The sequence below is a fragment of the Bombina bombina genome, chromosome 9 (assembly GCF_027579735.1).
Source record: "Bombina bombina isolate aBomBom1 chromosome 9, aBomBom1.pri, whole genome shotgun sequence".
NCBI lineage: Eukaryota > Metazoa > Chordata > Amphibia > Anura > Bombinatoridae > Bombina > Bombina bombina.
Genome location: NC_069507.1, coordinates 168,552,378 through 168,580,024, shown reverse-complemented (window position 1 = coordinate 168,580,024; position 27,647 = coordinate 168,552,378). Strand labels below are relative to the sequence as shown.

At 41.5% G+C, this 27,647-nt stretch overlaps 1 protein-coding gene across 1 annotated transcript in view; it reads right to left on the bottom strand.

Moving 5' to 3' along the window:
- BTRC (beta-transducin repeat containing E3 ubiquitin protein ligase) overlaps window positions 1-27,647 on the bottom strand; it is a 559,581-nt gene that overhangs the window by 300,938 nt on the left and 230,996 nt on the right. The window contains exon 3 of the mRNA XM_053692479.1: window positions 20,128-20,217. Within this exon, the coding sequence (XP_053548454.1) occupies window positions 20,128-20,217 (90 nt within the window). The remainder of the gene's footprint in view (window positions 1-20,127; window positions 20,218-27,647) is intronic.

Here is a 27,647-nt window from a genome sequence, read left to right as displayed (position 1 = left end):
CACCCAATTTTTTTCTTGTGGACGGCAGTTCTAGTTTGCTCCTCTTTGCCCTACTATTTTTCTTACTTCTTCCTACCATTATTGGTTATATGTAATACTGGGAGGGTCAGGGAAGTAGTTCTTTTCTGTTTTTAAAGCAAAATCTTACACTTGGTGTTCTTATCTTGAACAGTTGGAAAGAAAAACAATATTTACAACTTTGAACCACAACCAGAATGGACTATCTATATCATAGAGAAAAAAAAGGGTCAAAGGTTTAAGATTCTGATGATGAGATTCTGCCAATAGTAAAAGTAAAATAACTATGAATACAATTTACCCTAATGCGCATAACACATAAATATAAGTAAATAAGCATACATGGATAAATATTACATAAAAATATACTAAAAAAGGTGATAATATGAATAAAATCATCGTAAAAAATAAATAATCTGTACTGGGTTTTTCTACCTCAGAATTCCCAAACAGAGAACAGTGTATGGGTCGGGAATTACAGAATTTGATTGGCCAACTGCCCACCCTCTGTATGTAGAAAATCAGCTTCTATTAAAAGCTGGGCAGAAGGAGAGGTGATCAAATAACTACAAAGTTACCAAAAACCAAAAGTTAGAAAAATTACATTTCTGAGCTAAATGAGTGAAAATCCCTTACAAATTTTTTTTAACATTTAATGTTCCCTTATCTACCATGATTTTTTTGTGTGTCCCAGTAAGACAGGAAGCCACTAAAAGAATACAATAAAAAATGGAATTTAACTAAATAAAGGAGACTAGATAAGGCCACATATTAAAATGAACCTAGGACGGCATAAAACGGAATACACCAGTGGATTTGCATAAAACATGCATAATATAATTTCATAATATCTAGGAAAAAAAACAATTACGTAAAATATATTTTGATTAAAAAACGCATTGTGAGAGTTTTTTTTTTTAATTAACAATAATAGCTGGTGAAGCAAATGGGTTCAAAAAAATGAAACAACTATATAGTCCATGCCTGACAATAACTCTTTAGGAAACTGTTTACTATCACTTATGAGAAAAGGACTCTATGCTCATTAAACAGCATGGAACTTCTCACGCCACAATCATACTGTTTCAGCATAATCTGAACTGAAATATTTTCTATCCTGTAGATATAATTCTCTAAACTAAACAACTAAGCTATTAAAATTCATTAAACCAGGAAAAAAGAATCTGGATTGTTAAATAGATACAAAATTCTGAGTAGAAGGAGATTTGCTTTAAGTACAGCATATTTTCTATTAAAATATTAAACAGTTAAATAGGAATCAGTGGTAGCTGGACCTAGACACACTAGACTGCAAAATAACAGACATTAGTACTGCATTCTTTTTAATGGAATTCTTACTGCACACATCACAGCAAAGGTTAGACAAGGATACAATTCTAGATCAAAACTATCTGTCGTTTTAGTATCTGGGGGTCAGGCTGTCTTCAAGACATTAATCTAAAGATAATTGCATATATTTGCAGTGGTTTAGATACTTAATAAAACAATGTACATCTTATGTGAAAAAATATCTGAGATTCAGCACGATTTGAACGTGTATCTGGATGCTCCCTTGAGATGTTTTGGGGACTAGTTATTGTAAATTGTATAGAAGAGATCTTCAGCTATATGAATTCACCATCTCTAATTTGAAAGAATAAGATCTCTGGAGAAAAGAAACGAAAACTAAACTGTCAAAATGAATATAGCATTAGTGATTTTTTCATCCAGTGTAAGTGGAGTCTCATTATAGTGCATAGACACAGTTTAACATACCGTCATCAGTAAATATAATAAAGCCAAACACTCTAATTTGTTAGTTTATTAGTTAGAACCACACTTTTAGGTGCAATGCATTGCAACTCCTGAGACAGGCACAAGGATGGCAAAGAGCTTAAAGGGACAGTAAAGTCAAAATTAAACTTTCAGGATTCAGATACAGCAAGCAATTGAAAAAAAAAAACAAAAAAAAACCTTTCCAATTTACTTCTATTATCAGTTTTGTTTTGTTCTCTTCATATCCTTTGTTGAGGGGTAATGCAAGATAAGCTTGTAAGAGCTCAGTAGCATGCTCCTTTAGCACTTTATTGTAGAAGCACTTGCAACTATGTATAACATTACTTCAAAGGAGCACGCAAGCCAACCATTTTCTTTCATTGTTCTACTAGAACATACAACTGTAAAAATCTTTCCAATTTACTTATATTGTCTAATTTGCTTTGTTCTCTTACAATCCTTTGATGAAAAGAATACCTAGGTAGGCTCAGGAACAGCAATGCCCTACTAGGAGCTAGCTGCTAATTGGTGGCTGCAAATATATGCCTCTTGTCATTGGTTCACCCAATGTCTTCAGCTAGCTTCCTGTAGTGCAATACTGCTCCTTCAACAAAGAATGCCAAAGGAATGAAGCAAATTTGCTAATTGAAATAAATTGTAAATGTGTTCAAACCTATATGCTACCAAAGAGTACTAACAACATGTGCACAATTATGAGCTCCTATGAGTCTACCTAGTTTTACTCCTCCACAAAGAATATGAAAGGCAAAAAAAGCAAAATTCATAATAGAAGTAAATGGGAACGTAATCAATGATGTAATCCACAGTGTCAAGTGTGCTGTCATCAGTGATGTAATTGATGATGTCATACAAAGCTCCCAAGGTGGGAATGCTGATATTTTATGTTAGGAATTCACTTTATTTTAAATGTCTGATAGAAAACTTAATCTCTGGCTATAAAGTGAAAGTCAATTCTAGCATATGTGAAAAGCTAGGACTGACCATTGAAAAAAATAAAACAAAATTTATGCTTACCTGATAAATTTATTTCTCTTGTGGTGTATCCAGTCCATGGATCATCCAGTACTTGTGGGATATTCTCCTTCCCAACAGGAAGCTGCAAGAGGATCACCCACAGCAGAGCTGTCTATATAGCTCCTCCCCTAACTGCCACCTCCAGTCATTCGACCGAAGACAAGCAAGAGAAAGGAGAAACTATAGGGTGCAGTGGTGACTGTAGTTTAAAAATAAATAAAAAAACACCTGCCTTAAAATGACAGGGCGGGCCGTGGACTGGATACACCACAAGAGAAATACATTTATCAGGTAAGCATAAATTTTGTTTTCTCTTGTAAGGTGTATCCAGTCCACGGATCATCCATTACTTGTGGGATACCAAAACCAATACCAAAGCTATAGGACACGGATGAAGGGAGGAACAAGGCAGGCGCTTAAACGGAAGGCACCACTGCCTGTAAGACCTTTCTCCCAAAAATAGCCTCCGAAGAAGCAAAAGTATCAAATTTGTAGAATTTAGAAAAAGTATGAAGCGATGACCAAGTCGCCACCTTACAAATCTGTTCAACAGAAGCCTCATTCTGTGGAAGCTACCGCTCTAGTAGAATGAGCTGTAATTCTTTCAGGAGGCTGCTGGCCAGCAGTCTCATAAGCTAAGCGGATTATACTTCTTAGCCAAAAAGAAAGAGAAGTTGCCGAAGCCTTTTGGCCTCTCCTCTGTCCAGAGTAGACAACAAACAATGCAGATGTTTGACGAAAATCTTTAGTAGCTTGTAAATAAAACTTTAAAGCATGAACCACGTCAAGATTGTGTAATAGACGTTCCTTCTTTGAAGAAGGATTAGGACACAGTGACGGAACAACAATCTCCTGATTGATATTCTTAATAGATACCACCTTAGGTAGAAAACCAGGTTTGGTACGTAACACTACCTTATCTGCATGGAAAACGAGATAAGGGGAATCACATTGTAAAGCAGATAACTCTGAAACTCTTCGAGCCGAGGAGATAGCTACTAAAAACAGAACTTTCCAAGATAAGAGCTTAATATCTATGGAATGCAAAGGATTAAACGGAACCCCTTGAAGAACTTTAAGAACTAAATTTAAACTCCATGGCGGAGCAACAGGTTTAAACACAGGCTTGATTCTAACCAGAGCCTGACAAAACGCCTGAACATCTGGAACATCAGCCAGACGTTTGTGCAAAAGAATAGACAGAGCAGAAATCTGTCCCTTTAAGGAACTAGCTGACAAACCCTTCTCCAATCCTTCTTGGAGAAAGGATAATATCCTAGGAATCTTGACTTTACTCCATGAGTAACCCTTGGATTCACACCAATGAAGATATTTACACCATATCTTATGATAGATTTTCCTGGTGTACATTCGCGCCTGTATTAAGGTATCAATGACCGACTCAGAGAAATCTCCAAGCAGTCAGACGCAGAGAAATTAGATTTGGATGGTTGAAAGGACCCTGAAGTAGAAGGTCCTGTCTCAGCGGCAGAGTCCATGGTGGAAAGGATGACATGTCCACCAGATCTGCATACCAAGTCCTGCGTGGCCACGCAGGTGCTATCAAAATCACCGAAGCTCTCTCCTGCTTGATCTTGGCAATCAGACGAGGGAGCAGAGGAAATGGTGGAAACACATAAGCCAGGTTGAAGGAGGCTAGAGTATCTATCAGTGCTGCCTTGGGATCCCTGGACCTGGATCCGTAACAAGGAAGCTTGGCGTTCTGACGAGACGCCATGAGATCCAGTTCTGGTTTGCCCCAAAGTTGAATCAACTGTGCAAATACCTCCGGATGGAGCTCCCACTCCCCCGGATGAAAAGTCTGTCGACTTAGAAAATCTGCCTCCCAGTTCTCTACTCCTGGGATATGGATAGCTGATAGATGGCAAGAGTGAATCTCTGCCCATAAAATTATCTTTGAAACCTCCAACATTGCTAGGGAACTTCTTGTTCCCCCTTGATGGTTCATGTAAGCTACAGTTGTGATGTTGTCCGACTGAAATCTGATGAATCTGACCGCAGCTAGCTGAGGCCAAGCCTGAAAGGCATTGAATATCGCTCTTAGTTCCAGAATGTTTATCGGAAGGAGTGCCTCCTCCTGAGTCCACGATCCCTGAGCCTTCAGGGAGTTCCAGACTGCACCCCAGCCCAGAAGGCTGGCATCTGTTGTTACTATTGTCCAATCTGGCCTGCGGAAGGTCATACCTTTTGGACAGATGGACCCGAGATAGCCACCAGAGAAGAGAATTCCTGGTCTCTTGATCCAGATTTAGTAGAGGGGACAAATCTGTGTAATCTCCATTCCACTGACTGAGCATGCAGAGTTGCAGTGGTCTGAGATGTAGACGGGCAAACGGCTCTATATCCATTGCCGCTACCATTAAGCCGATTACTTCCATACCCTGAGCGACTGAAGGGCGAGAAGTAGAATAAAGAACATGGCAGGAATTTAGAAGTTTTGACAACCTGTCCTCTGTCAGGTAAATCTTCATTTCTACAGAATCTATCAGAGTTCCCAGGAAGGAAACTCTTGGGAGAGGGGATAGAGAACTCTTTTCTTCGTTCACTTTCCACCCATGAGACCTCAGGAATGCCAGAACAATGTCCGTATGGGACTTGGCAATTTAAAAATTTCACGCCTGTATCAGAATGTCGTCTAGGTAAGGGGCTACTGCTATATCCTGCGGCCTTAGGACCGCCAGAAGTGACCCCAGAACCTATGTAAAGATTCTTGGTGCTGTAGCTAACCCAAAGGGAAGAGCTACAAACTGGTAATGCCTGTCTAGGAAGGCGAACCTGAGAAACCGATGATGATCTCTGTGTATCGGAATGTGAAGATAAGCATCCTTTAAGTCCACGGTAGTCATATATTGACTCTCCTGGATCATAGGTAGGATGGTTCGAATAGTCTCCATTTTGAAGGATGGGACCCTGAGAAATTTGTTTAGGATCTTGAGATCTAAGATTGGTCCGAAGGTTCCCTCTTTCTTGGGAACCACAAACAGATTTGAATAGAAGCCTTGCCCCTGTTCCTCCTTTGGAACTGGGTGGATCACTCCCATAACTAGGAGGTCTTGAACACAATGTAAGAATGCCTCTCTCTTTATCTGGTTTGCAGATAATTGTGACAGGTGAAATCTTCCTTTTGGGGAAGAAGCTTTGAAGTCCAGAAGATACCCCTGGGACACAATTTCCAACGCCCAGGGATCCTGGACATCTCTTGCCCAAGCCTGGAAGAAGAGAGAAAGTCTGCCCCCTTCTAGATCCGTTACCGGATCGGAGGCTGATCTTTCATGCTGTCTTAGAGGCAGCAGTAGGCTTTTGGGCCTGCCTTCCTTTGTTCCAAGCCTGGTAAGGTCTCCAGACCGGTTTGGACTGGGCAAAATTTCCCTCTTGTTTTGTATTAGAGGAAGTTGATGCTGCGCCAGTCTTGAAGTTACGAAAGGCACAAAAATTAGTCTGTTTGGTCCTTAATTTGTTGGACCTATCCTGAGGAAGGGCGTGACCTTTTTCTCCAGTAATATCAGAAATGATCTCCTTCAGTCCGGGCCCGAATAGGGTCTGCCCCTTGAAGGGAATGTTGAGAAGCTTAGACTTTGAAGTAACGTCAGCTGATCAGGATTTAAGCCATAACACCCTACGCGCTTGAATAGCAAAACCTGAGTTCTTAGCTGTTAGTTTGGTTAAATGAACAACGGCGTCAAAAACAAATTAATTGGCTAGCTTAAGAGCTTTAAGCTTGTCAAGTATATCATCCAATGGGGTTTCTACCTGTAGAGCCTCTTCCAGAGACTCAAACCAGAAGGCCGCAGCAGCAGTAACAGGGGCAATACATGCAAGAGGCTGGAGAATAAAACCCTGTTGAATAAACATTTTCTTAAGATAACCCTCTAACTTTTTATCCATTGGATCTAGGAAAGCACAACTGTCCTCGACTGGGATAATTGTACGCTTAGCTAGGGTAGAGACTGCTCCCTCCACCTTAGGGACCGTTTGCCATAAGTCCCGTGTAGCGGCATCTATGGGAAACATCATTTTAAAAGCAGGAGGGGGAGAGAACGGTACACCTGGTCTATCCCATTCCTTAGTAATAATTTCTGAAAACCTTTTAGGTATTGGAAAAACATCAGTGTAAACAGGCACTGCATAGTATTTATCCAATCTACACAATTTCTCTGGGACCATAATGGTGTCAGAGTCATTCAGAGCAGCTAAAACCTCCCTGAGCAACATGCGGAGGTGTTCAAGCTTAAATTTAAATGTAGACATATCAGAATCAGGTTGAATTATCTTCCCTGAGTCAGAAAAATCACCCACAGATAGAAGCTCTCCTTCCTCAGCTTCTGCATATTGTGAGGGGATATCAGACATAGCTACTAAAGCGTCAGAGTGCTCTGTATTTTTCCTAGCCCCAGAGCTGTCTCGCTTTCCTTGTAACCCTGGTAGTTTGGACAATACCGCTGTAAGGGTATTATCCATAACTGCCGCCATGTCTTGTAAGGTAAACGTTATGGGCGCGCTAGATGTACTTGGCGCCTCTTGAGCGGGCGTCCCTTGAGCGGGAGTCATAGGTTCTGACACGTGGGGAGAGTTAGTCGGCATAACTTCCCCCTTGTCAGTTTCCTCTGGTGATAAATCTTTTAAAGCCAGAATATGATCTTTATAACTTATAGTAAGATCAGTGCATTTGGTACACATTCTAAGAGGGGGTTCCACAATGGCTTCTAAACATAATGAACAAGGAGTTTCCTCTATGTCAGACATGTTTAACAGACTAGTAATGAGACCAGCAAGCTTTGAAAACACTTTAATTAATGTAAAAATCAGAATATAAAAAACGGTAATGTGCCTTTAAGAGAAAAAAAACAAACACAAAAACTGCAAAACAGTGAAAAAAGCAGTTAACTCTATGAAATTTTAACAGTGTATGTACTAGGGTAAAATAGCATTGCACCCACTTGCAAATGGATGATTAACCCCTCAGGCTCAAAAACGAAGCCAAAAAACAGTAAAACCGTTATAACAGTCACAGGCAAACTGCCACAGCTCTACTGTGGCTCCTACCTTCCCATAAAACGACTTTTGTAGGCACAAAAACCCTTTAGAGAGGTCCAATCTGTCAGGGGACTCCTTCAGGGAAGCTGGATGTCTCAGAGTTGAAAAGTTACTGCGCAATTAGAGCGCGGAAATAGGCCCCTCCCACCATGCACTGAAAGTCAGAGGGCCTAAAAAACTACTCCTAGGAGTCAAATAACAGCCATGTGGAAAAACTAGGCCCCAAATAAAGATTTATCACCCTTAGTAAAAAACGTTCCTTATAATACATCTAAACATTTCACATACTAAGTTATTAGAGCAATTAACATGAAAATTACCCTTTACTGCAAGCATGATGCCAGTCGCTATTAAATCACTGCAATCAGGCTTACCTCAAATATGTCAGGCACTGTCAGCATTTTCTAGACTTCTTATTATCTCTCTAGAAAAAAATATACTGAACATACCTCAAGGCAGTTGAATCTGCAGGCCGTTCTCCCAGCTGAATTTTTTCCCATACTCTTCAGTTATGTGTGAGAACAGCAGTGGATCTTAGTTACAACCTGCTAAGATCATCAAAAACCTCAGGCAAAACACTTCTTCTAATTTCTGCCTGAGGTAAAAAACAGTACAACTCCGGTACCATTTAAAATAACAAACTTTTAATTGAAGATAAACTACACTAAGTCACCACATCTCTCTATGCGACTTCCCTTGTCGAGAGCTGCAAGAAAATGACTGGAGGTGGCAGTTAGGGGAGGAGCTATATAGACAGCTCTGCTGTGGGTGATCCTCTTGCAGCTTCCTGTTGGGAAGGAGAATATCCCACAAGTAATGGATGATCCGTGGACTGGATACACCTTACAAGAGAAAGGGGATTTTTATTAATTAGTAAGATCTGAAAATTCTCTGACGGGCATAAAAAAATATAAAAAGTGTAACTAAATATATGAAAAGTCAACTATAAAATTATCCCCTTGACCCAATCTGACGTATATATGTCATGCATATATCTTACTGAATAAAATATACAGCCAAGAGCTGGAGTTCCTGAGCTACAGGCTTCTGCCTGAATATGGAACCAGAGCACGATCAGAGCCCAACAGCAGAGGGGAGAGGGAGGAGGAGAGAGAGGGATGGGCCCTACACTGCAGAAAAAAAAATGAAGGGAGAGGGAGGGGTGGGGAGCTACACTACAGAAAAAAAAGCTGCCATTACTAAAGATTGCTGCCATAGGTGGGAGGGCATGGTTTAGAGAGCTATTTGGGGGGGGGGGGGGTCATGGAGGGGGGGTTAAGGAGAATCACTATACTACAGAAAAAATAAATAAAATTAAAAAATAATAAAAAAATAAACTGTATCCTGGCAGACTGTATTCCATGTATGCCAGTACCTAAGATGGTGGTGAACAGTGGAGGGTGGGAGGGAAGAGAGCTGTTAAGGAGGGATCAGGGGGTGGTAGGTAGGTAGGTGGGAGGGTAATCTCTACACTCCAGCTAAAATTAACCTTACAAGTTGCCTGATTAACTGAAGTGAGGTGCGCAGTAGCAATTAGCAGCATTCTAATTGCCAAAAACCAATGGCAAAGTCATGTATGTCTGCTATATCTGAACAAAGGGGATTCCAACGAAACATTTACAATCATTTGTGCCATGATTGTACAAGCGGTATGCAAATAATTTCAGTGAGCAACCCACTTTGTGAAAAAGATAACACTTTTTTTTTTTATCGCATTTGGCGGTGAAATGGTGGCATTAAATATACCAAAATGGGCCTAGATCAATACCTTGGGTTGTCTACCTAAAAAAATAAAAATTATATATATATATATATATATATATATATATATATCCTATAATATAAAAGGCCAAGTGTGTTTGTCCGAAGCTGTCATGCGCAGTAGAGACAGCACAGGACAAACACAGCTGACCTTACCTGATCTGCTGTTTGCGGCACGGTGCGACAAAAGTGGGCGTGGACAGGTGTGTGCGGGGGCGTGGTGGGGTGTGGCAGGGTATGGGGCGGGACCGGGCACGGTCGGCGGGAGAGAGGGGACAGAGATAGAAAGAGAGGGGGAGAGACAAAAAGAGATGGGAAAGTGCTAAAGAGAGGGGAAGAGAAAGCAAAAGAGAGGGGAAGAGAGAGCAAAAAAGAGGGGAAGAGAGAGCAAAAGAGAGGAGGGAGAGAGAGCAAAGTAGAGGGGAAAGAGCAAAATAGAGGGAAGAGAGAGAAAAAGAGAGGGGGAGAGAGAAAATAAGAGGGGGAAAGAGAGAGAGCAAAAGAGAGAGAGCAAAAGAGAGGGGAAGAGAGAGAGCAAAAGAGAGGGGGGAGATAGAGAGCAAAAGAAGAGAGGGGGGTGAGAGGGGGGAGATGGGGAGAGAGAAAGGGGGGAGAGAGAGCAAAAGAGAGGGGGGAGAGAGAAAAAGAGAGGGGGGAGAGAGTGCAAAAGAGAGGGGGGAGAGAGTGCAAAAGAGAGGGGGGGAGAGAGAGCAAAAGAGAGGTGGGAGAGAGCAAAAGAGAAGGATGGAGAGAGAGCAAAAGAGAGGGGGGGACAGAAAAAGAGATTGGGGAGAGAGTGCAAAAGAGAGGGGGGAGAGAGAGCAAAAGAGAGGGGGAGAGAGAGAGCAAAAGAGAGGGGGAGGGAGAGAGAGAGAGCAAGGGGTGGGACCGCTGTACTGCAAAAAATGGCTTGTGTAAACGGGCTTTAGGACTAGTATATATATATATATATATATATATATATAGATAGATAGATAGATAGATAGATATAGTTTTGGCAGGTAAATAAAAAAGCAAGACTATTTCTGTTTAAAAGAAGTGATAGCAAAAATGCTTCAAATTTTTTCTTTCATGATTCAGATAGAGCATGCAATTTTAAGCAACTTTCTAATTTATTCCTATTATCAATTTTTCTTCGCTCTCTTGCTATCTTTATTTGAAAAGGCAGAAATGAAAGCTTTGGAGCCGGCCTATTTTTTGTTCAGTACCCTGGATAGGGCTTGCTGATTGGTGCCTGCATTTAGCCATCCAATCAGCAAGCGCAACCCAGGTTTTCACACAAAAAAATGGGCCGGCTGTTATTCCTGCTTTTTCAAATAAAGATAGCAAGAGAACGAAGAAAAATTGATAATAGAAGTAAATTAGAAAGCTGCTTAAAATTGCATGCTCTATCCGAATAATGAAAGAAAAAAGGTGGGTTTAGTGTCCCTTTAAAGAGATACCTAGGTAAGTGTCTGGAGTAAAACATGGCAGGAAATAGTGCTACCATCTAGCAAAGCTGATGACATATACTGCTCCATAAAGGGGCAGGCTCCTAAGCATGCATTCCTGCTATTCAACAAAAGATACCAATAGAACAAAGAAAACTTGATAATGGAAGAAAATTATAAAGTTGTTTAAAATTGCATGCTCTGTATGAATCATGAAAAAAAAACCATAAGTTATGCTTACCTGATAATTTAATTTCCATTGTTACACGGAGAGTCCACGGCTTCATTCATTACTTGTGGGAAATACAGGACCTGGCCACCAGGAGAAGGCAAAGACACCCCAGCCAAAGGTTTAAATACCCCCCCCCCCACTCCCCTAATCCCCCAGTCATTCTGCAGAGGGAACAAGGAACAGTAGGAGAAATATCAGGGTATAAAAGGTGCCAGAAGAAAAACCAAAATAAATTTAGGTCCGCCCAACGGAAAACCGGGAAGGAGCCATGGACTCTCCACGTAATGGTGGAAATTACATTATCAGGTAAGCATAATTTATGTTTTCCATCTAATACGAGGAGAGTCCACGGCTTCATTCATTACTTGTGGGAAACAAATACCCAAGCACAAGAGGACACTGAATGAAAAATGGGAGGGTAACAAGGAGGCAGACCCTATTCTGAGGGCCCACAGCCTGCAAAACCTTTCTCCCAAAAGCTGCTAGCAAACACGTCAAATTTGTAAAACTTTGTAAAAGTGTGTAAGGAGGACCAGGTAGCTGTCTTACAAATCTGCTTCATAGAAGCCTCATTCATAAAGGCCCAAGAGAAAGCCACAGCTCTAGTTGAGTGAGTCGTAATCCTCTGAGGAGGCTTATGTCCCGCTGTCTCTTAAACTAAACGAATCATGCTCCTCAGCCAAAAGGATAAGGAGGTAGAAGAAGCCTTCAGCCCCTTGCGCTTCCCCGAATAAACAACAAACAAAGCAGACATTTGTGTGAAATCCTTCATAGCCTGAAGATAGAATTTCAAGGCTCAAACCATGTCCAAGTTATGAAGTAATCGTTCCTTCGAAGAAGAAGGTTTAGGACACAAAGAAGGAACCACTGGTGGCAAGTCCCTTCTCAAGACCGTCCTGGAGGAAAGAAAGTATTCTGGATACCCTGACCGTATGCCAGGAATATCCACGAGATTCAAACCAGAGTAAGTAGGTCCTCCACACCTTATTATAGATGCAATGGGTAACCGGCTTTCTGACTTGAATGAGATTATTAATTACCCTCTTAGAAAAACCTCTTCTGGCTAAGACTAAGCGTTCAATCTCCACGCAGTCAGTCTACGAGAATCTAGATTCTGATGCAAAAAACATAATTTATGCTTACCTGATAAATTTATTTCTCTTGTAGTGTAGTCAGTCCACGGGTCATCCATTACTTATGGAATATATCTCTTCCTAACAGGAAGCTGCAAGAGGATCACCCAAGCAGAGCTGCTATATAGCTCCTCCCCTCACATGTCATATTCAGTCATTCGACCAAAACCAGACGAGAAAGGAGAAACCATAGGGTGCAGTGGTGACTGAAGTTTAATTAAAATTTAGATCTGCCTTAAAGACAGGGCGGGCCGTGGACTGACTACACTACAAGAGAAATAAATTTATCAGGTAAGCAAAAATTATGTTTTCTCTTGTTAAGTGTAGTCAGTCCACGGGTCATCCATTACTTATGGAATACCAATACCAAAGCTAAAGTACACGGATGAAGGGAGGGACAAGGCAGGAACCTTAAACAGAAGGAACCACTGCCTGAAGCACCTTTCTCCCAAAAATAGCTTCTGAAGAAGCAAAAGTGTCAAATTTGTAAAATTTTGAAAAAGTGTGAAGTGAAGACCAAGTTGCAGCCTTGCAAATCTGTTCAACAGAGGCCTCATTTTTAAAGGCCCAGGTGGAAGCCACAGCTCTAGTAGAATGAGCTGTAATCCTTTCAGGAGGCTGCTGTCCAGCAGTCTCATAGGCTAAACGTATTATGCTACGAAGCCAAAAAGAGAGAGAGGTAGCCAAAGCCTTTTGACCTCTTCTCTGTCCAGAGTAAACGACAAACAGGGAAGAAGTTTGACGAAAATCTTTAGTTACCTGCAAATAGAACTTCAGGGCACGGACTACGTCCAGATTATGCAAAAGTCGTTCCTTCTTTGAAGAAGGGTTAGGACACAGTGATGGAACAACAATCTCTTGATTGATATTCCTGTTAGTAACTACCTTAGGTAAGAACCCAGGTTTAGTACGCAGAACTACCTTGTCTGAATGAAAAATCAGATAAGGAGAATCACAATGTAAGGCAGATAACTCAGAGACTCTTCGAGCTGAGGAAATAGCCATCAAAAACCGAACCTTCCAGGATAACAGCTTGATATCAATGGAATGAAGGGGTTCAAATGGAACGCCTTGAAGAACGTTAAGAACTAAGTTTAAGCTCCACGGCGGAGCAACAGTCTTAAACACAGGCTTAATCCTAGCTAAAGCCTGACAAAAAGCCTGAACGTCTGGAACTTCTGCCAGACGTTTGTGTAGAAGAATAGACAGAGCAGAAATCTGTCCCTTTAACGAACTAGCAGATAAGCCCTTTTCTAAACCCTCTTGTAGAAAAGACAATATCCTAGGAATCCTAACCTTACTCCATGAGTAACTCTTGGATTTGCACCAATATAAATATTTACGCCATATCTTATGGTAAATTCTTCTGGTAACAGGCTTCCTAGCCTGTATTAAGGTATAAATAACCGACTCCGAGAAGCCACGCTTTGATAGAATCAAGCGTTCAATCTCCATGCAGTCAGCCTCAGAGAAATTAGATTTGGATGGTTGAAAGGACCCTGAATTAGAAGGTCCTGTCTCAGAGGCAGAGACCACGGTGGGCAGGACGACATGTCCACTAGGTCTGCATACCAGGTCCTGCGTGGCCACGCAGGCGCTATCAGAATCACCGAAGCTCTCTCCTGTTTGATCTTGGCAATCAAACGAGGAAGCATCGGAAATGGTGGAAACACATAAGCCATGTTGAAGACCCAAGGGGCTGTCAGAGCATCTATCAGCACCGCTCCCGGGTCCCTGGACCTGGATCCGTAACAAGGAAGCTTGGCGTTCTGGCGAGACGCCATGAGATCCAGATCTGGTTTGCCCCAACGATGAATCAGTTGAGCAAAGACCTCCGGATGAAGTTCCCACTCCCCCGGATGAAAAGTCTGGCGACTTAGAAAATCCGCCTCCCAGTTCTCCACGCCTGGGATGTAAATCGCTGACAGGTGGCAAGAGTGAGACTCTGCCCAGCGAATTATCTTTGAGACTTCCAACATCGCTAGGGAACTTCTGGTTCCCCCTTGATGGTTGATGTAAGCCACAGTCGTGATGTTGTCCGACTGAAATCTGATGAACCTCAGAGTTGCTAACTGAGGCCAAGCTAGGAGAGCATTGAATATTGCTCTTAATTCCAGAATATTTATTGGGAGGAGTTTCTCCTCCTGAGTCCATAGTCCCTGAGCCTTCAGGGAGTTCCAGACTGCGCCCCAGCCTAGAAGGCTGGCGTCTGTTGTTACAATCGTCCAATCTGGCCTGCGAAAGGTCATCCCCTTGGACAGATGTGGCCGAGAAAGCCACCATAGAAGAGAATCTCTGGTCTCTTGATCCAGATTTAGCAGGGGGGACAAATCTGAGTAATCCCCATTCCACTGACTTAGCATGCACAATTGCAGCGGTCTGAGATGCAGGCGCGCAAATGGAACTATGTCCATTGCCGCTACCATTAAGCCGATTACTTCCATGCACTGAGCTACTGACGGGTGTGGAATGGAATGAAGGACACGGCAAGCATTTAGAAGTTTTGATAACCTGTCCTCCGTCAGGTAAATTTTCATCTCTACAGAATCTATAAGAGTCCCTAGAAAGGGAACCCTTGTAAGTGGTAATAGAGAACACTTTTCCACGTTCACCTTCCACCCATGCGACCTCAGAAATGCCAGAACTATCTCTGTATGAGACTTGGCAGTTTGAAAACTTGACGCTTGTATCAGAATGTCGTCTAGGTACGGAGTCACCGCTATGCCTCGCGGTCTTAGTACCGCCAGAAGTGAGCCCAGAACTTTTGTAAAGATTCTTGGAGCCGTAGCTAATCCGAAGGGAAGAGCTACAAACTGGTAATGCCTGTCTAGGAAAGCAAATCTTAGGTACCGATAATGATCCTTGTGAATCGGTATGTGAAGGTAGGCATTCTTTAAGTCCACTGTGGTCATGTACTGACCCTCTTGGATCATGGGAAGGATGGTTCGAATAGTTTCCATTTTGAATGATGGAACTCTTAGGAATTTGTTTAGGATTCTTAAGTCCAAGATTGGTCTGAAGGTTCCCTCTTTCTTGGGAACCACAAATAGATTTGAATAGAATCCTTGCCCGTGTTCCGTCCGCGGAACTGGGTGGATCACCCCCATTAGTAAGAGGTCTTGTACACAGCGTAGAAACGCCTCTTTCTTTATTTGGTTTGCTGATAACCTTGAAAGATGAAATCTCCCTCGTGGAGGAGAAGTTTTGAAGTCCAGGAGATATCCCTGAGATATGATCTCCAACGCCCAGGGATCCTGGACATCTCTTGCCCAAGCCTGGGCGAAGAGAGAAAGTCTGCCCCCCACTAGATCCGTTTCCGGATAGGGGGCCCTCTCTTCATGCTGTCTTAGGGGCAGCAGCAGGTTTCTTGGCCTGCTTGCCCTTAATCCAGGACTGGTTAACTTTCCAGCCCTGTCTGTAACGAGCAACAGCTCCTTCCTGTTTTGGAGCGGAGGAAGTTGATGCTGCTCCTGCCTTGAAGTTACGAAAGGCATGAAAATTAGACTGTTTGGCCTTTGATTTGGCCCTGTCCTGAGGTAGAGCATGGCCCTTACCTCCCGTAATGTCAGCTATAATTTCTTTCAAGCCGGGCCCGAATAAGGTCTGCCCTTTGAAAGGAATATTAAGCAATTTAGATTTAGAAGTCACGTCAGCTGACCAGGATTTAAGCCATAGCGCTCTGCGCGCTTGGATGGCGAATCCGGAGTTCTTAGCCGTAAGTTTGGTTAAATGTACGACGGCATCAAAAACAAATGCGTTAGCTAGCTTAAGTGCTTTAAGCTTGTTCATAATTTCATCCAATGGAGCTGTTTAGTTAGGCTGCAAGAGAATGACTGAATATGACATGTGAGGGGAGGAGCTATATAGCAGCTCTGCTTGGGTGATCCTCTTGCAGCTTCCTGTTAGGAAGAGATATATTCCATAAGTAATGGATGACCCTTAGGACTGACTACACTTAACAAGAGAAAGGGGCCCTGTACCAGCAGATCCCTGCGACAGGGAAACCTCTATGGAGGGGAGGATGACATCCCCACTGGATCAGCAAACCACGTCCTTCGCGGCCACGATGGAGCAATCAGAATATATGACGCTTGCTCCTGTTTGATGCGTGCCACTACACGAGGTAGAAGTGGTAACGGTGGAAATATGTACACTAGGTTGAATCCCCAAGGCACTGCTAAGGCATCTATCAGTTCCGCCTGGGGATCCCTGGACCGCTAACAGTATCTGGGTAGCTTGCAGTTGAGTCTGGATGCCATGAGATCTATCTCCAGAGTCCCCCAACTGTTGCAAATCTCCGCAAACACTTCAGGGTAAAGAGACCATTCCCCTGGATGAAAAGATTGTCTGCTGAGAAAGTCCGCTTCCCAGTTGTCCACAACTGGGATGTAGATCGCTGAAAGCGAGCATTCGTGGGACTCTGCCCACTCCAGGATCCGAGATACTTCCCTCATGGCTAGGGAGCTTCTCGTTCCCCTGTGATGGTTGATGTAAGCCACAGAGGTAATGTTGTCTGACTGGAATCTGATGAACTTGGACAGACCCAGGAGAGGCCAGGCCTCCAGAGCATTGAAGATCGCCCGAAGTTACAGGATGTTGATCGGGAAAATAGACTCCTTCCGATTCCACCTGCCCAGTGCCTTCCTGGCACCCCAAATCGATCCCCAACCTGAGAGACTCGCGTCCGTAGTCACAATCTCCCAAGATGGTCTGAGGAAGGATGTTCCCTGGGACAGCTGGTCTGGACGAAGCCACCAAGAGAGAGACTCCCTCGGACCGTTGTCCATAGAAATCAGTTGGGACAGGTCCGAATGATCGCCATTCTACTGCCTCAGCATGCAGAGCTGTAGTGGCCGGAAATGGAATCTGGCGAATGAAATGACATCTATAGTAGATACCATGAGCCCAATCACCTCCATGCACCGGGCCACTGATGGCCTTGAGGAGGATTGGAGGGCAAGACAGCTGGAGACAATCGTGCAACGTCTCTTGCCTGTTAGGAATATCTTCATGGCAATAAAGTCTATCATCGTGCCCAGGGACTCCACTCTGGTACTGGGAACCAGAGAACTCTTTCCTGAATTTACCATCCATCCATGAGATCGCAGAAGAAGCAGTAAAGCACTTGAGTGGTCCTCTGCCAGCTGGCAGGACGGAGCCTAAACAAGAATGTTGTCCAGATAAGGAGCCACTGCGAGCAGAGCTCCCAGAACCTTTGTGAAGATTATTGGGGCAGTAGCCAGCCCGAAGGGAAGAGCTACAAACTGGAAGTGCTGATCCAGAAAGGCAAACCTTAAGAATCTAAAGTGATCCTTGTGAATTGGCACATGAAGGTAGGTGTCCTTCAAGTTTATCGTAGTCATAAACAGACCCTCTTGAACTAGGGGCAGTATAGACCAAATCGTCTCCATTTTGAACGATGGAACCGACAGAAACTTGTTTAAGCACTTTAGGTCTAGAATCGTGCGAAACGTGCCTTCCATCTTTGGTACCACAAAAAAGTTTGAATAGTACCCTAGACCCCTTTCTGCTAGAGGTACCGGTACAATTACTCCTAGAGAGGAGAGATCCCTCACGCACTCTAGAAAGGCAATCCGTTTCTCTGGATTTGATGAGAGATTTGACAAGAGGAATCTGCCCCTGGGAGGATGAGTTTTGAAACCTATCCTGTAACCCTGGGTAACAACTTCCAGAACCCGAAGATCCTGTACATCTCTCAACCAAACCTTCACGAAAAGAGAGAGTCTGCCCTCTACGAGATCCAGAGACGGATCAGGCCCGCCCCTTTATGTCGATTTTGTCTCGGCGGGCTTCTTGCTCTGCTTGGCTTTATTCCAAGACTGAGAGAGTTTTCAAGATCCCTTGGACTGCTCGGTCTTCGCGGCAGGTTGCTGTCATTGGGACTTGTCCGAACGAAAGAGATGAAAATTAGGACTCTTAGGTTTGATCTTCTTATCCTGCAGTAGAAAGGTACCCTTGCGCCCCGTGATCGTGGATATAATTGAGTCCAAGCCTGGACTGAAAAGAATCTTTCCTTTAAACGGAAGGGAAAGCAATCTGGATTTGGACGTGATGTCAGCAGACCATGACTTCAACCACATGGCCCTCCGGGCCAGCACAGAAAAGCCTGATGTCTTGGCATTCAAGCGAATAATCTGCATATTAGCATCACAAATAAACAAATTATCTACCCTCAGGGCCTTAATTCTTTCATGTATCTCATCAAGGGGAGTCTCCACCTCAATCATTTCTGACAGAGAGTCGCACCAATAGGGAGCGGCTCCCGCAACCGCAGCTGCAGGTTGAAAAATTAATCTCGTGTGCTGAAAGTTCACACGAGAGAACCTGTAGTCAGGATTTATCAGGTCTTTAGAGCGCTGCTTCTCTACCCTCTTATCCACCTCTTAGGTTGAGAATTTTAATCTCCCTGGTCTCATCTGGCTGTGCACGGCAAGGGGCGGGGTTGCATGCGAGCGCAAAATAGCAGACAGCGGATTGCTGCCCACTAGAGGAGAGCTCAGGCAGACAGGGGCGAATATGTACGCCCCTGTATGCCCTTGATTGATAAATCGAGTCCCCTGATACTTCCTTGGGGAAGATTAAATAAGCAAAATCACAGTAATTTATCTCTCCAGAATCTATTGTAATAATATGGTTTGAGAGTAAAAAAGAAGATGTTTACAAAAGAACTGAAATGTTTTAAAAAAAAATTCAAGCAAGGGATTATTAACGATCAACAACAAAGGCCATTAAAAAAACGAAGAAGAAAAAAACAACAAAAACATCTGCAAGTAGGTACAGCCATTATAAAAATCATTACACAACTATTAATAGGAAGTCAACTAGGGATGGGCGAATGTGCTAAAAGTGTAATTCGTTTGGTAGAACGAATAGTCCTGTGGACATACGTTTTGGACAATTGAATGCTGACAAGAATAAAAATCCAATAAAATTTGGTAATCAAATGTTATTTCCGGTTTTTGAATCTTACTTTCATTTTGAATGTGCATAATTAGATTGAATATCCACATTCAAAATTTCAAATGTAACATTAGATTTAACAAATACTATTCAGAAGTTCAATAGTTCATGTGGTAGGGAATTGAGTAAAATGATACACAATAGATACAAATAAATCAATTTGAATGTTTCTATTTCGAATATTGCAAAATTTGAATATTACATTTAAAGAGAACATTAGAAATATCATTACAAATATATCAATTTGAATTTTTTTAATTTGAATATTGCATAATTCTAATCTAATTATTAGAAAAAGCGAATATTACATTTAAAGATAGCATTATAATTACTATTATAACAAACGAATGTTAGAATGTTGTACAAACTAACAAATGTGTTAAAATTCGTTTCATTTTTTTAATGTTGCAATTGCAAAACATTCGCCCATCCCTAAAGTCAACCCACACTGTAAACAATAATGTGAGACTGGGTCTGTAGTTATGAGCAACATTTCATAAACTATTTTATTTTGTCTAAATATATAGATTTAGGAAACCTATTCTTTGCACATACTTTATTCTGAAAGATATGCCCCCCCCCCCCTTGTTTTAATCTATTATTAGTTGTTATTAGTGTTTGATTGTGTGCATAAATTGTATTTCCATCCATAAAATTGTATAGAGAAAGTACACTGGGGGGAAAAATATACTATTTTATTACTTACTTTGGACACACAACCTTCAGTCTTCATAGTTGACCCTGATAAGCACAGGTTTTCTTGATATAAACACAATCTGGCATAGCTGTTGTAGGCCTGAAATGAAGAGCAATTGTTGGGTCAGTTTAACATGCTTTTACTGACTGCATAGTCACAAACCTCTCAACATTTTACATTTCAAAATAGGGTTAGTTTGAAACGATTCAGGCTTAAAGGGACACTGAACCCAATTTTTTTTCCGTCGTGATTCAGATAGAGCATGCAATTTTATTTTTTTTAAATTTTTTTTTTGAAAATATTTTTTTTATTGAAGTTAGAATATATATTCACAAACAAGATTCGCCCTGAGGCCAATGTTACAACAGAGTGAGTAAAACATTGTCTATAAACTGACATTATTAGAGAACAAAAAGAAAAAAAGAAAAAATATAAAATACATATGTGACAAGATAAATACATATCCAATCTTAGCATGAATATAGACAAGAGTTTAGGCGAGATAGAATATAACTTCATTTTTTGTTATACTATTAACGATTAATCTACACAGTACTATATATAACAGTCGATATATTGTCTGAGTCAAAGATATCAGCCTGTGGAGAATTAGCATACATGTCAGCCACTTTTGGGCTGAGATACATAGGGGGGGGAAGGGAGATTCAGCGGATAAGCACCGCTATGTATATAGGGAAGGTGGTGGAAGGGTGGAGGGGGAGCGGAGCCTAAAATAGGTGTAGGTAGTTTAGGATAGGTAATAAGAGCTTGGAAATGATCAAGTGAAGGGATCCCATGACCATAATAACAAAATTATATCTAGCAAAACATAGTGCGAATTAGGTTAGTCTCTGCCATTAAATTTCCCCTCTAATAATATGGTTGTATCTATAAGGGTGATGGTATACAAGTTGGTAAAGGAGCGTAAACAAGGCTTAACATGGCTTAGTACTGACATCACAATAGGATTTGTAAACTATGGGACAAAAGATTAGGGGAGTATGCTGGTTTTTAGCGATACTAAAGTTATGGTAGAGGGGGGGACATTAGGAAGTATGGGGCATAGGAGACTTCTGGGTGAGCTCCTCTCCTGGGGAAATGCTAGCTTTAAGCGATGTGGGGAAAAGGAATAGGGATATGACCCGCAGGCAACATGTACCGGCGGGAAAGGGAAGAGAGGAGCTCAGTATGGGCAGTAGATTTGCGCTATCAATAGATTCTGCATAGGGGGTATGCCGTTCTTAGCTGGGGGCATGGGTGTACGAAGCAGAAAGAGTACCCCTACATAGGGGGGGGGGGGAAATAATAATAAATAACCCTTGGTATGCTTATAAGATAGATAACAAACATAAGACAAACATAATTACCAAAGCTCAGTGACATAGGCATAAGATGACCATGTGTACTTAAAATATTGGTAATGACATATCTCCCTTGCAATCATTGTCATTTAGTAAATATGATATATAGTAGAATAATTTAACAGCAAGTGAATAAGCATAGCTATACCTTCCATATAATCCAAGAGTTTAAATAAAGATACACGTATATCTCGCAGGTCATAATAAAGAGAGTGAGACAACTGCAATAGGAAACGTGCCATATAAGGAATCCCTTAAAAAACTTTACAGTGTACAGACAAAACCTAAGTCAGAGGCCATTCAGTATCAACAGACCCACTGCATACAAGCATAGAATTACATAGTTTTACTACAAAGAGGTTACAAAGAGAAATATGTGAGATGGCTAGAACGGTAACTAACATGGCAGATATCAGTTGCGTAGAACTATATATGAACAAATATGAACACTTGGGATATATACATATATGTAAATTAGTATAATAATTGTAGCAGACAAGAGGCTGCAACCACCGGCTTCTCTAAGCAGCTGAAACATAGGAACATGGAGCGGCCAGGGAGTAACATAACATGTGACATATAGATCTTAAACTTATGTGGTACTAAGATTAGAAACATTTGTTCTCTTCCCATATATTAGAGCCAAGATAGTTTTAGGTTAAACCAGGTAAATTATAGGGAGACTTGGGTAATATATAACCTGATAGTGAAAGTATTAAGCCTAACGGCGCTATAGCTATATATTGTATATGAACAATTAAACCCTAAGTGTCTTATGGCAGAGGGATAGAACCAAACACTACTACTACTGATTTGAGTATCATATTTAGTATTCCCTTTGGTTTTTCTAATGAAAGCAGCCTATATTTTAACTTATAGTAATAATAAGTTTAGCTAGAGGTAGGAAGGGGTTGCTATATGAGCTTACTAAGCAGTAAATAAAAAATGCTGAGGAAGGGAAATCGTTAGACATTATCTACTATAAACAAGGAGCTGTTATAAGAGGTTAGGCCTCGATATCTAGTTAAAGAACTCCCCTTAGGATGTCCCAGCCTAAAGTACCGCATGTTAATGGGCTTAATATATACACCAAGCTTACCTGGCAGTAAGCAAGAATTACTGAGGGAGGGAAAGCGTTAGACATTATCTGCAGTAGACAATTAGTTGGTATAATAGGTTAGGCATCGGTATCCTGTTAAATAACTCTCATCAAGATGTCCCTGCCCAAAGATACATTTCCATAGGGAGCTTAGTAAGCTATATGGTGGCAAAGGATATATAGGTACATATAGCAGAGATAACTAGATAAACAAAATCTTCATTATAAGTTCACATAAGATAGGTTGTATATTAGTGTGAAAATGGTGCGCAGGTGGCTACCGTTAGTCTACACATACCCATACTTGCATAAGAGCCACTAAGTAAACCATGAAGCAGCTAGTAACACTAATAGGACTGCTAATATAAATTGAAACACCTACTGATATAAGTTCTGAAGAAAAATTGACTAGGTCCACATTAAGAATTACAGTCTACCCTACTCCGGTCCTTGGGGCAACAAGCGCACTCCCAAAGGGCAATAAGGAGAATGTATATAGACTAAGCCAGCATGGCATAAGTGAGTACAATAAAGTGCCTTATACAGGGCTATAATGAAGATCCTAGCTCCATAAGGTAGTAATATTCAACAACAGCAAACAGCTAGGCAGACAATACTAGTACCTGTTGCTAGTAACTACAGCAGGGCTATCTTCTCAGAATATATTTTTATGCAAATATAGGGGGGGGGGAGAAATGAAAGTTAACTTTGTACATTACATCTGATTAGAACATGAAACAACCAGTTAATGAATTGACTGTACTCCCTATAGGACCATATACAGAATACAATAAGATCATGTACCTCAGGTTAATGTGATATAGAGCTCCAAACTATGGAAGACATGGGTGAAATATACCCTCTAGGCAATACCCCAATTTAGATACAAAACATAGTAGTATGCGGGATGTACTAGGTGGAAATGCACAGATTATCATTGAGCAGTTAATGCAACATAAAAGTTCATATTGCAGACAACGTCAAACTTATTAGAATGATTCACTCAAGTCTGCAAAGAAGTAGAGCTATACTGCTATAAATGCAGACTTATATACACCAGAAAATTCTAGTTTCTATACATCCATTTGCATAGCTAAGGGAGGTTAAAGTAAGAAGGGATAAAAAGAACCATAAAGAGAAACAGAAAAGAAAGAAAAATAAAATGAAGTACATTTGAAAAACATACTGCCTTATGACCAACATTACAGGGAGAGTATTACAATGTCCAGAATTATGGGTTCACAGGTATCAGGACCAGAGGCCGTCATCTAGATTAGAAACCATTTAGTAGCTAATGGCTAGGGAACCATCTCCATACATAGACATTCATCGTATAGAGACATAATAAAGAGTATTAGAACTAGTCTACCCCACTCCAGTTTTAAAGGTTGGAGGCACATGAGCCGGTCTTAGAAGCTGCCTTGGTGCAAAACTATGGAGCAATGAAGGCTGAGGAATGAAAGAGGACCAAGTCAATACCGCAAAAGGTTTCCATTCATTGTCTCTCCTTGTCCACGTGGCGATACGCTGGAGCAGGGAAGGCAACACATCAGCGGCATATAGGTCTGTCCAACCGCTCAACTTGAAGAAAGGATCCATGCATGCTGTACCCGGAGGCCACGGTGTTATAGGTAGGGTTGATACTCCAGACTCTCCTGTTTGCTCAGGTCGGGTCAAAGCAGGTGCTCTCTCTCTCTATAGAGCTTTGCTGACTGGGGATTATTAGGCTGCCTTATCGCAGGAGTATTTGAGCTGTCCTCAGTGAGGTCCGGTATGGGGGCTGTCATGTCAGCCGTGTTTGTAGGCGTTTTTGCAGCAGTTACATCTGCAAACTCAGACCTGCAGGTAAGTATTAGGTCGTCAAAATTATGTTGCATCCTCTCTCCAAGGCTGTAAAGTGACAACCGCACTTGTAAGTAAAAGTTCTCCATGCTTGATGGTGTGGTGGCGGGTTCCATTTGCTACGGACACGATCTCACCCTCCCTCTCTCTGATGTCTGCTAACCCAGCGCCTCTTATTTATTTGTATATCAAAGCATCCAAGCATGGGCCACTAGTAAAGTATTTATATAAAGTCTCTGAGATGTGACCGTGATCACAGTACTCACTCAGGTTGATGCGTCGTCTCAGAAAAGGCTGGATGTCTCAGTAGAGGGGTCCATGTCCCAAAGAGCTGATAGAGTGTACCCGCGTGGTTTTTGCAGCTTCAAAAGTAGCTTACTGTTGGGAGGCTGACCTGGCGTGGTCCGAGAGTAATTCCGGCTGTACCGGTTAGTAGGATCTAGACAGTAACAGGGCCGCAGCAACTGAATGCTGTGGCCCAAGTGTGAATGACGGCAAAGATGGTGGCCGTTCGCGGGTTTTACCTCCGCTCCTCTGTAACAGGATGAGATAAGCCCTGGTCTGTAACGGATGCAAGTTAGTGTCCTATAACTCCAAGATGCAGGGGTTATTAGATAAGGTCCACCGGGGGTATGTATCCACTAAGTTCGGTGGCTGCCGCTGTAATAAGGGTTTTTAGTAAATAACAAAGGGAGGAAAAACAGGCAAAAATAAATATTCTAAGGCAGGGTAGATAGATGGGATTCTTTGTCTCAATTTATGAGGGTTCTGGGGGGATTTAGGGATACATTTAAGTAGTTTTTGGCTATTATGAGAAGAGAGCTCCAAAGCTCTGCAACCAGTCAGGTCCGATGTTGGCTCCGCCCCCCCTAGAGCATGCAATTTTAAGCAACTTTCTAATTTACTCCTAATATAAAATTTTCTTCATTCTTTTGGTATCTTTATTTGAAAAGCAAGAATGTAAGTTTAGATGCCGGCCCTTTTTTGGTGAACAACCTGGGTTGTTCTTGCTAATTGGTGGATAAATTCACCCACCAATAAACAAGTGCTGTCCAGTGTCTGAACCAAAAAATAGCTGACTCCTTAGCTCAGATGCCTTATTTTTCAAATAAAGATAGCAAGAGAACGAAGAAAAATTGATAATAGGAGTAAATCAGAAAGATGTGCCGCATTTACCGGCGATCAGTTAAAAAAAATTGAAAGGAGGGAGAGGGAGGGTGGGATCAAACGTGCTGGGGAAGGGATCTGGGAGTGGGAGGGTGGGTAGGGTATTGAGGGGGGGCAGCTACACTACAGAAAATATAAATTGTTACTTTAAAAAAAAAAAATGCCAGTACCCAAGATGGCGGCAAATAGGTAGAGGGGGGAGGGTTAGAGAGCTGTATGGGGGGGATCACGGAGGTTGGGGGCTAAGGGGGGATCCTACACAGCAGAATATTTTTTATTTAAAAAAAAAAAAACTTTCTGCCAGTACTTAAGATGGCAGGGACAATTGTGGGGTAGGGGAGAGAAGAGAGCTGTTTGGGAGGGATCAGGGGGTGGGATGTGTCAGGTGGGAGGCTAATCTTTACACTAAAGCTAAAATTAACCCTGCAAGCTCCCTACAAGCTACATAATTAACCCCTTCACTGCTGGGCATAATTCACGTGTGGTGCGCAGCAGCATTTAGCGGCCTTCTAATTACCAAAAAGCAACGCCAAAGCCATATATGTCTGCTATTTCTGAACAAAGGGGATCCCAGAGAAGCATTTACAACCATTTGTGCCATAATTGCACAAGCTGTTTGCAAATAATTTCAGTGAGAAACCTAAAATTTGTGAAAAAGTTTGTGAAAAAGTGAACAATTATTTTTATTTAATCGCATTTGGCGGTGAAATGTTGGCATGAAATATACCAAAATGGGTCTAGATCAATACTTTAGGTTGTCTACTACACTACACTAAAGCTAAAATTAACCCTACAAGCTCCCTAATTAACCCCTTTACTGCTGGGCATAATTCACGTGTGGTGCACAGCAGCATTTAGCGGCCTTCTAATTACCAAAAAGCAACGCCAAAGCCATATATGCCTGCTATTTCTGAACAAAGGGGATCCCAGAGAAGCATTTACAACCATTTGTGCCATAATTGCACAAGCTGTTTGCAAATAATTTCAGTGAGAAACCTAAAATTTGTGAAAAAGTTAACAATTATTTTTATTTAATCGCATTTGGCGGTGAAATGGTGGCATGAAATATACCAAAATAGGCCTAGATCAATACTTGGGGTTGTCTACTACACTAAACTAAAGCTAAAATTAACCCTACAAGCTCCCTACATGCGCCCTAATTAACCCCTTCAATGCAGGCCATAATACACGTGTGGTGCCCAGTGGCATTTAGCGGCCTTCTAATTATCAAAAAGCAACGCCAAAGCCATATATGTCTGCTATTTCTGAACAAAGGGGATCCCAGATAATCATTTTCAACCATTTGTGCCATAATTGCACAAGTTGTTTGTAAATAATTTCAGTGAGAACCTAAAGTTTGTGATAAAAACTGTAAAAAGTGAACAATTTTTTTTATTTGATCGCATTTGGTGGTGAAATGGTGGCATAAAATATACCAAAATGGGCCTAGATCAATACTTTGGGTTGTCTTCTAAACATATATATACATGTCAAGGGATATTCAGGGATTCCTGATAGATATCAGTGTTCCAATGTAACTAGTGCTAATTTTGAAAAAAAAGTGGTTTGGAAATAGCAAAGTGCTACTTGTATTCATTTCCCTATAACTTACAAAAAAAGCAAGGAACATGTAAACATTGGGTATTACTAAACTCAGGACAAAATTTAGAAACTATTTAGCATGGATTTTTTTGGTGGTTGTAGATTAGTGTGTTTTTTTCCTCATATTTTATAATTTTTTTATAGTAAATTATAAGATATGATGAAAATAATGGTATCTTTAGAAAGTCCATTTAATGATGATAAAAACGGTATATAATATGTGTGGGTACAGTAAATGAGTAAGAGGAAAATTACAGCTAAACACAAACACCGCATAAATGTAAAAATAGCCCTGGTCCCAAACGGACAGAAAATGGAAAAGTGCTGTGGTCATTAAGGGGTTAAAGGGATATTAAAATATTTTTTATATAAATGTACAGAACATACTTGCAAGTAAGTACTGAGTTCCAAAAAGGTTTGCATGCAAAATAAACTATTTAAAGCATTTTAAAGCATTG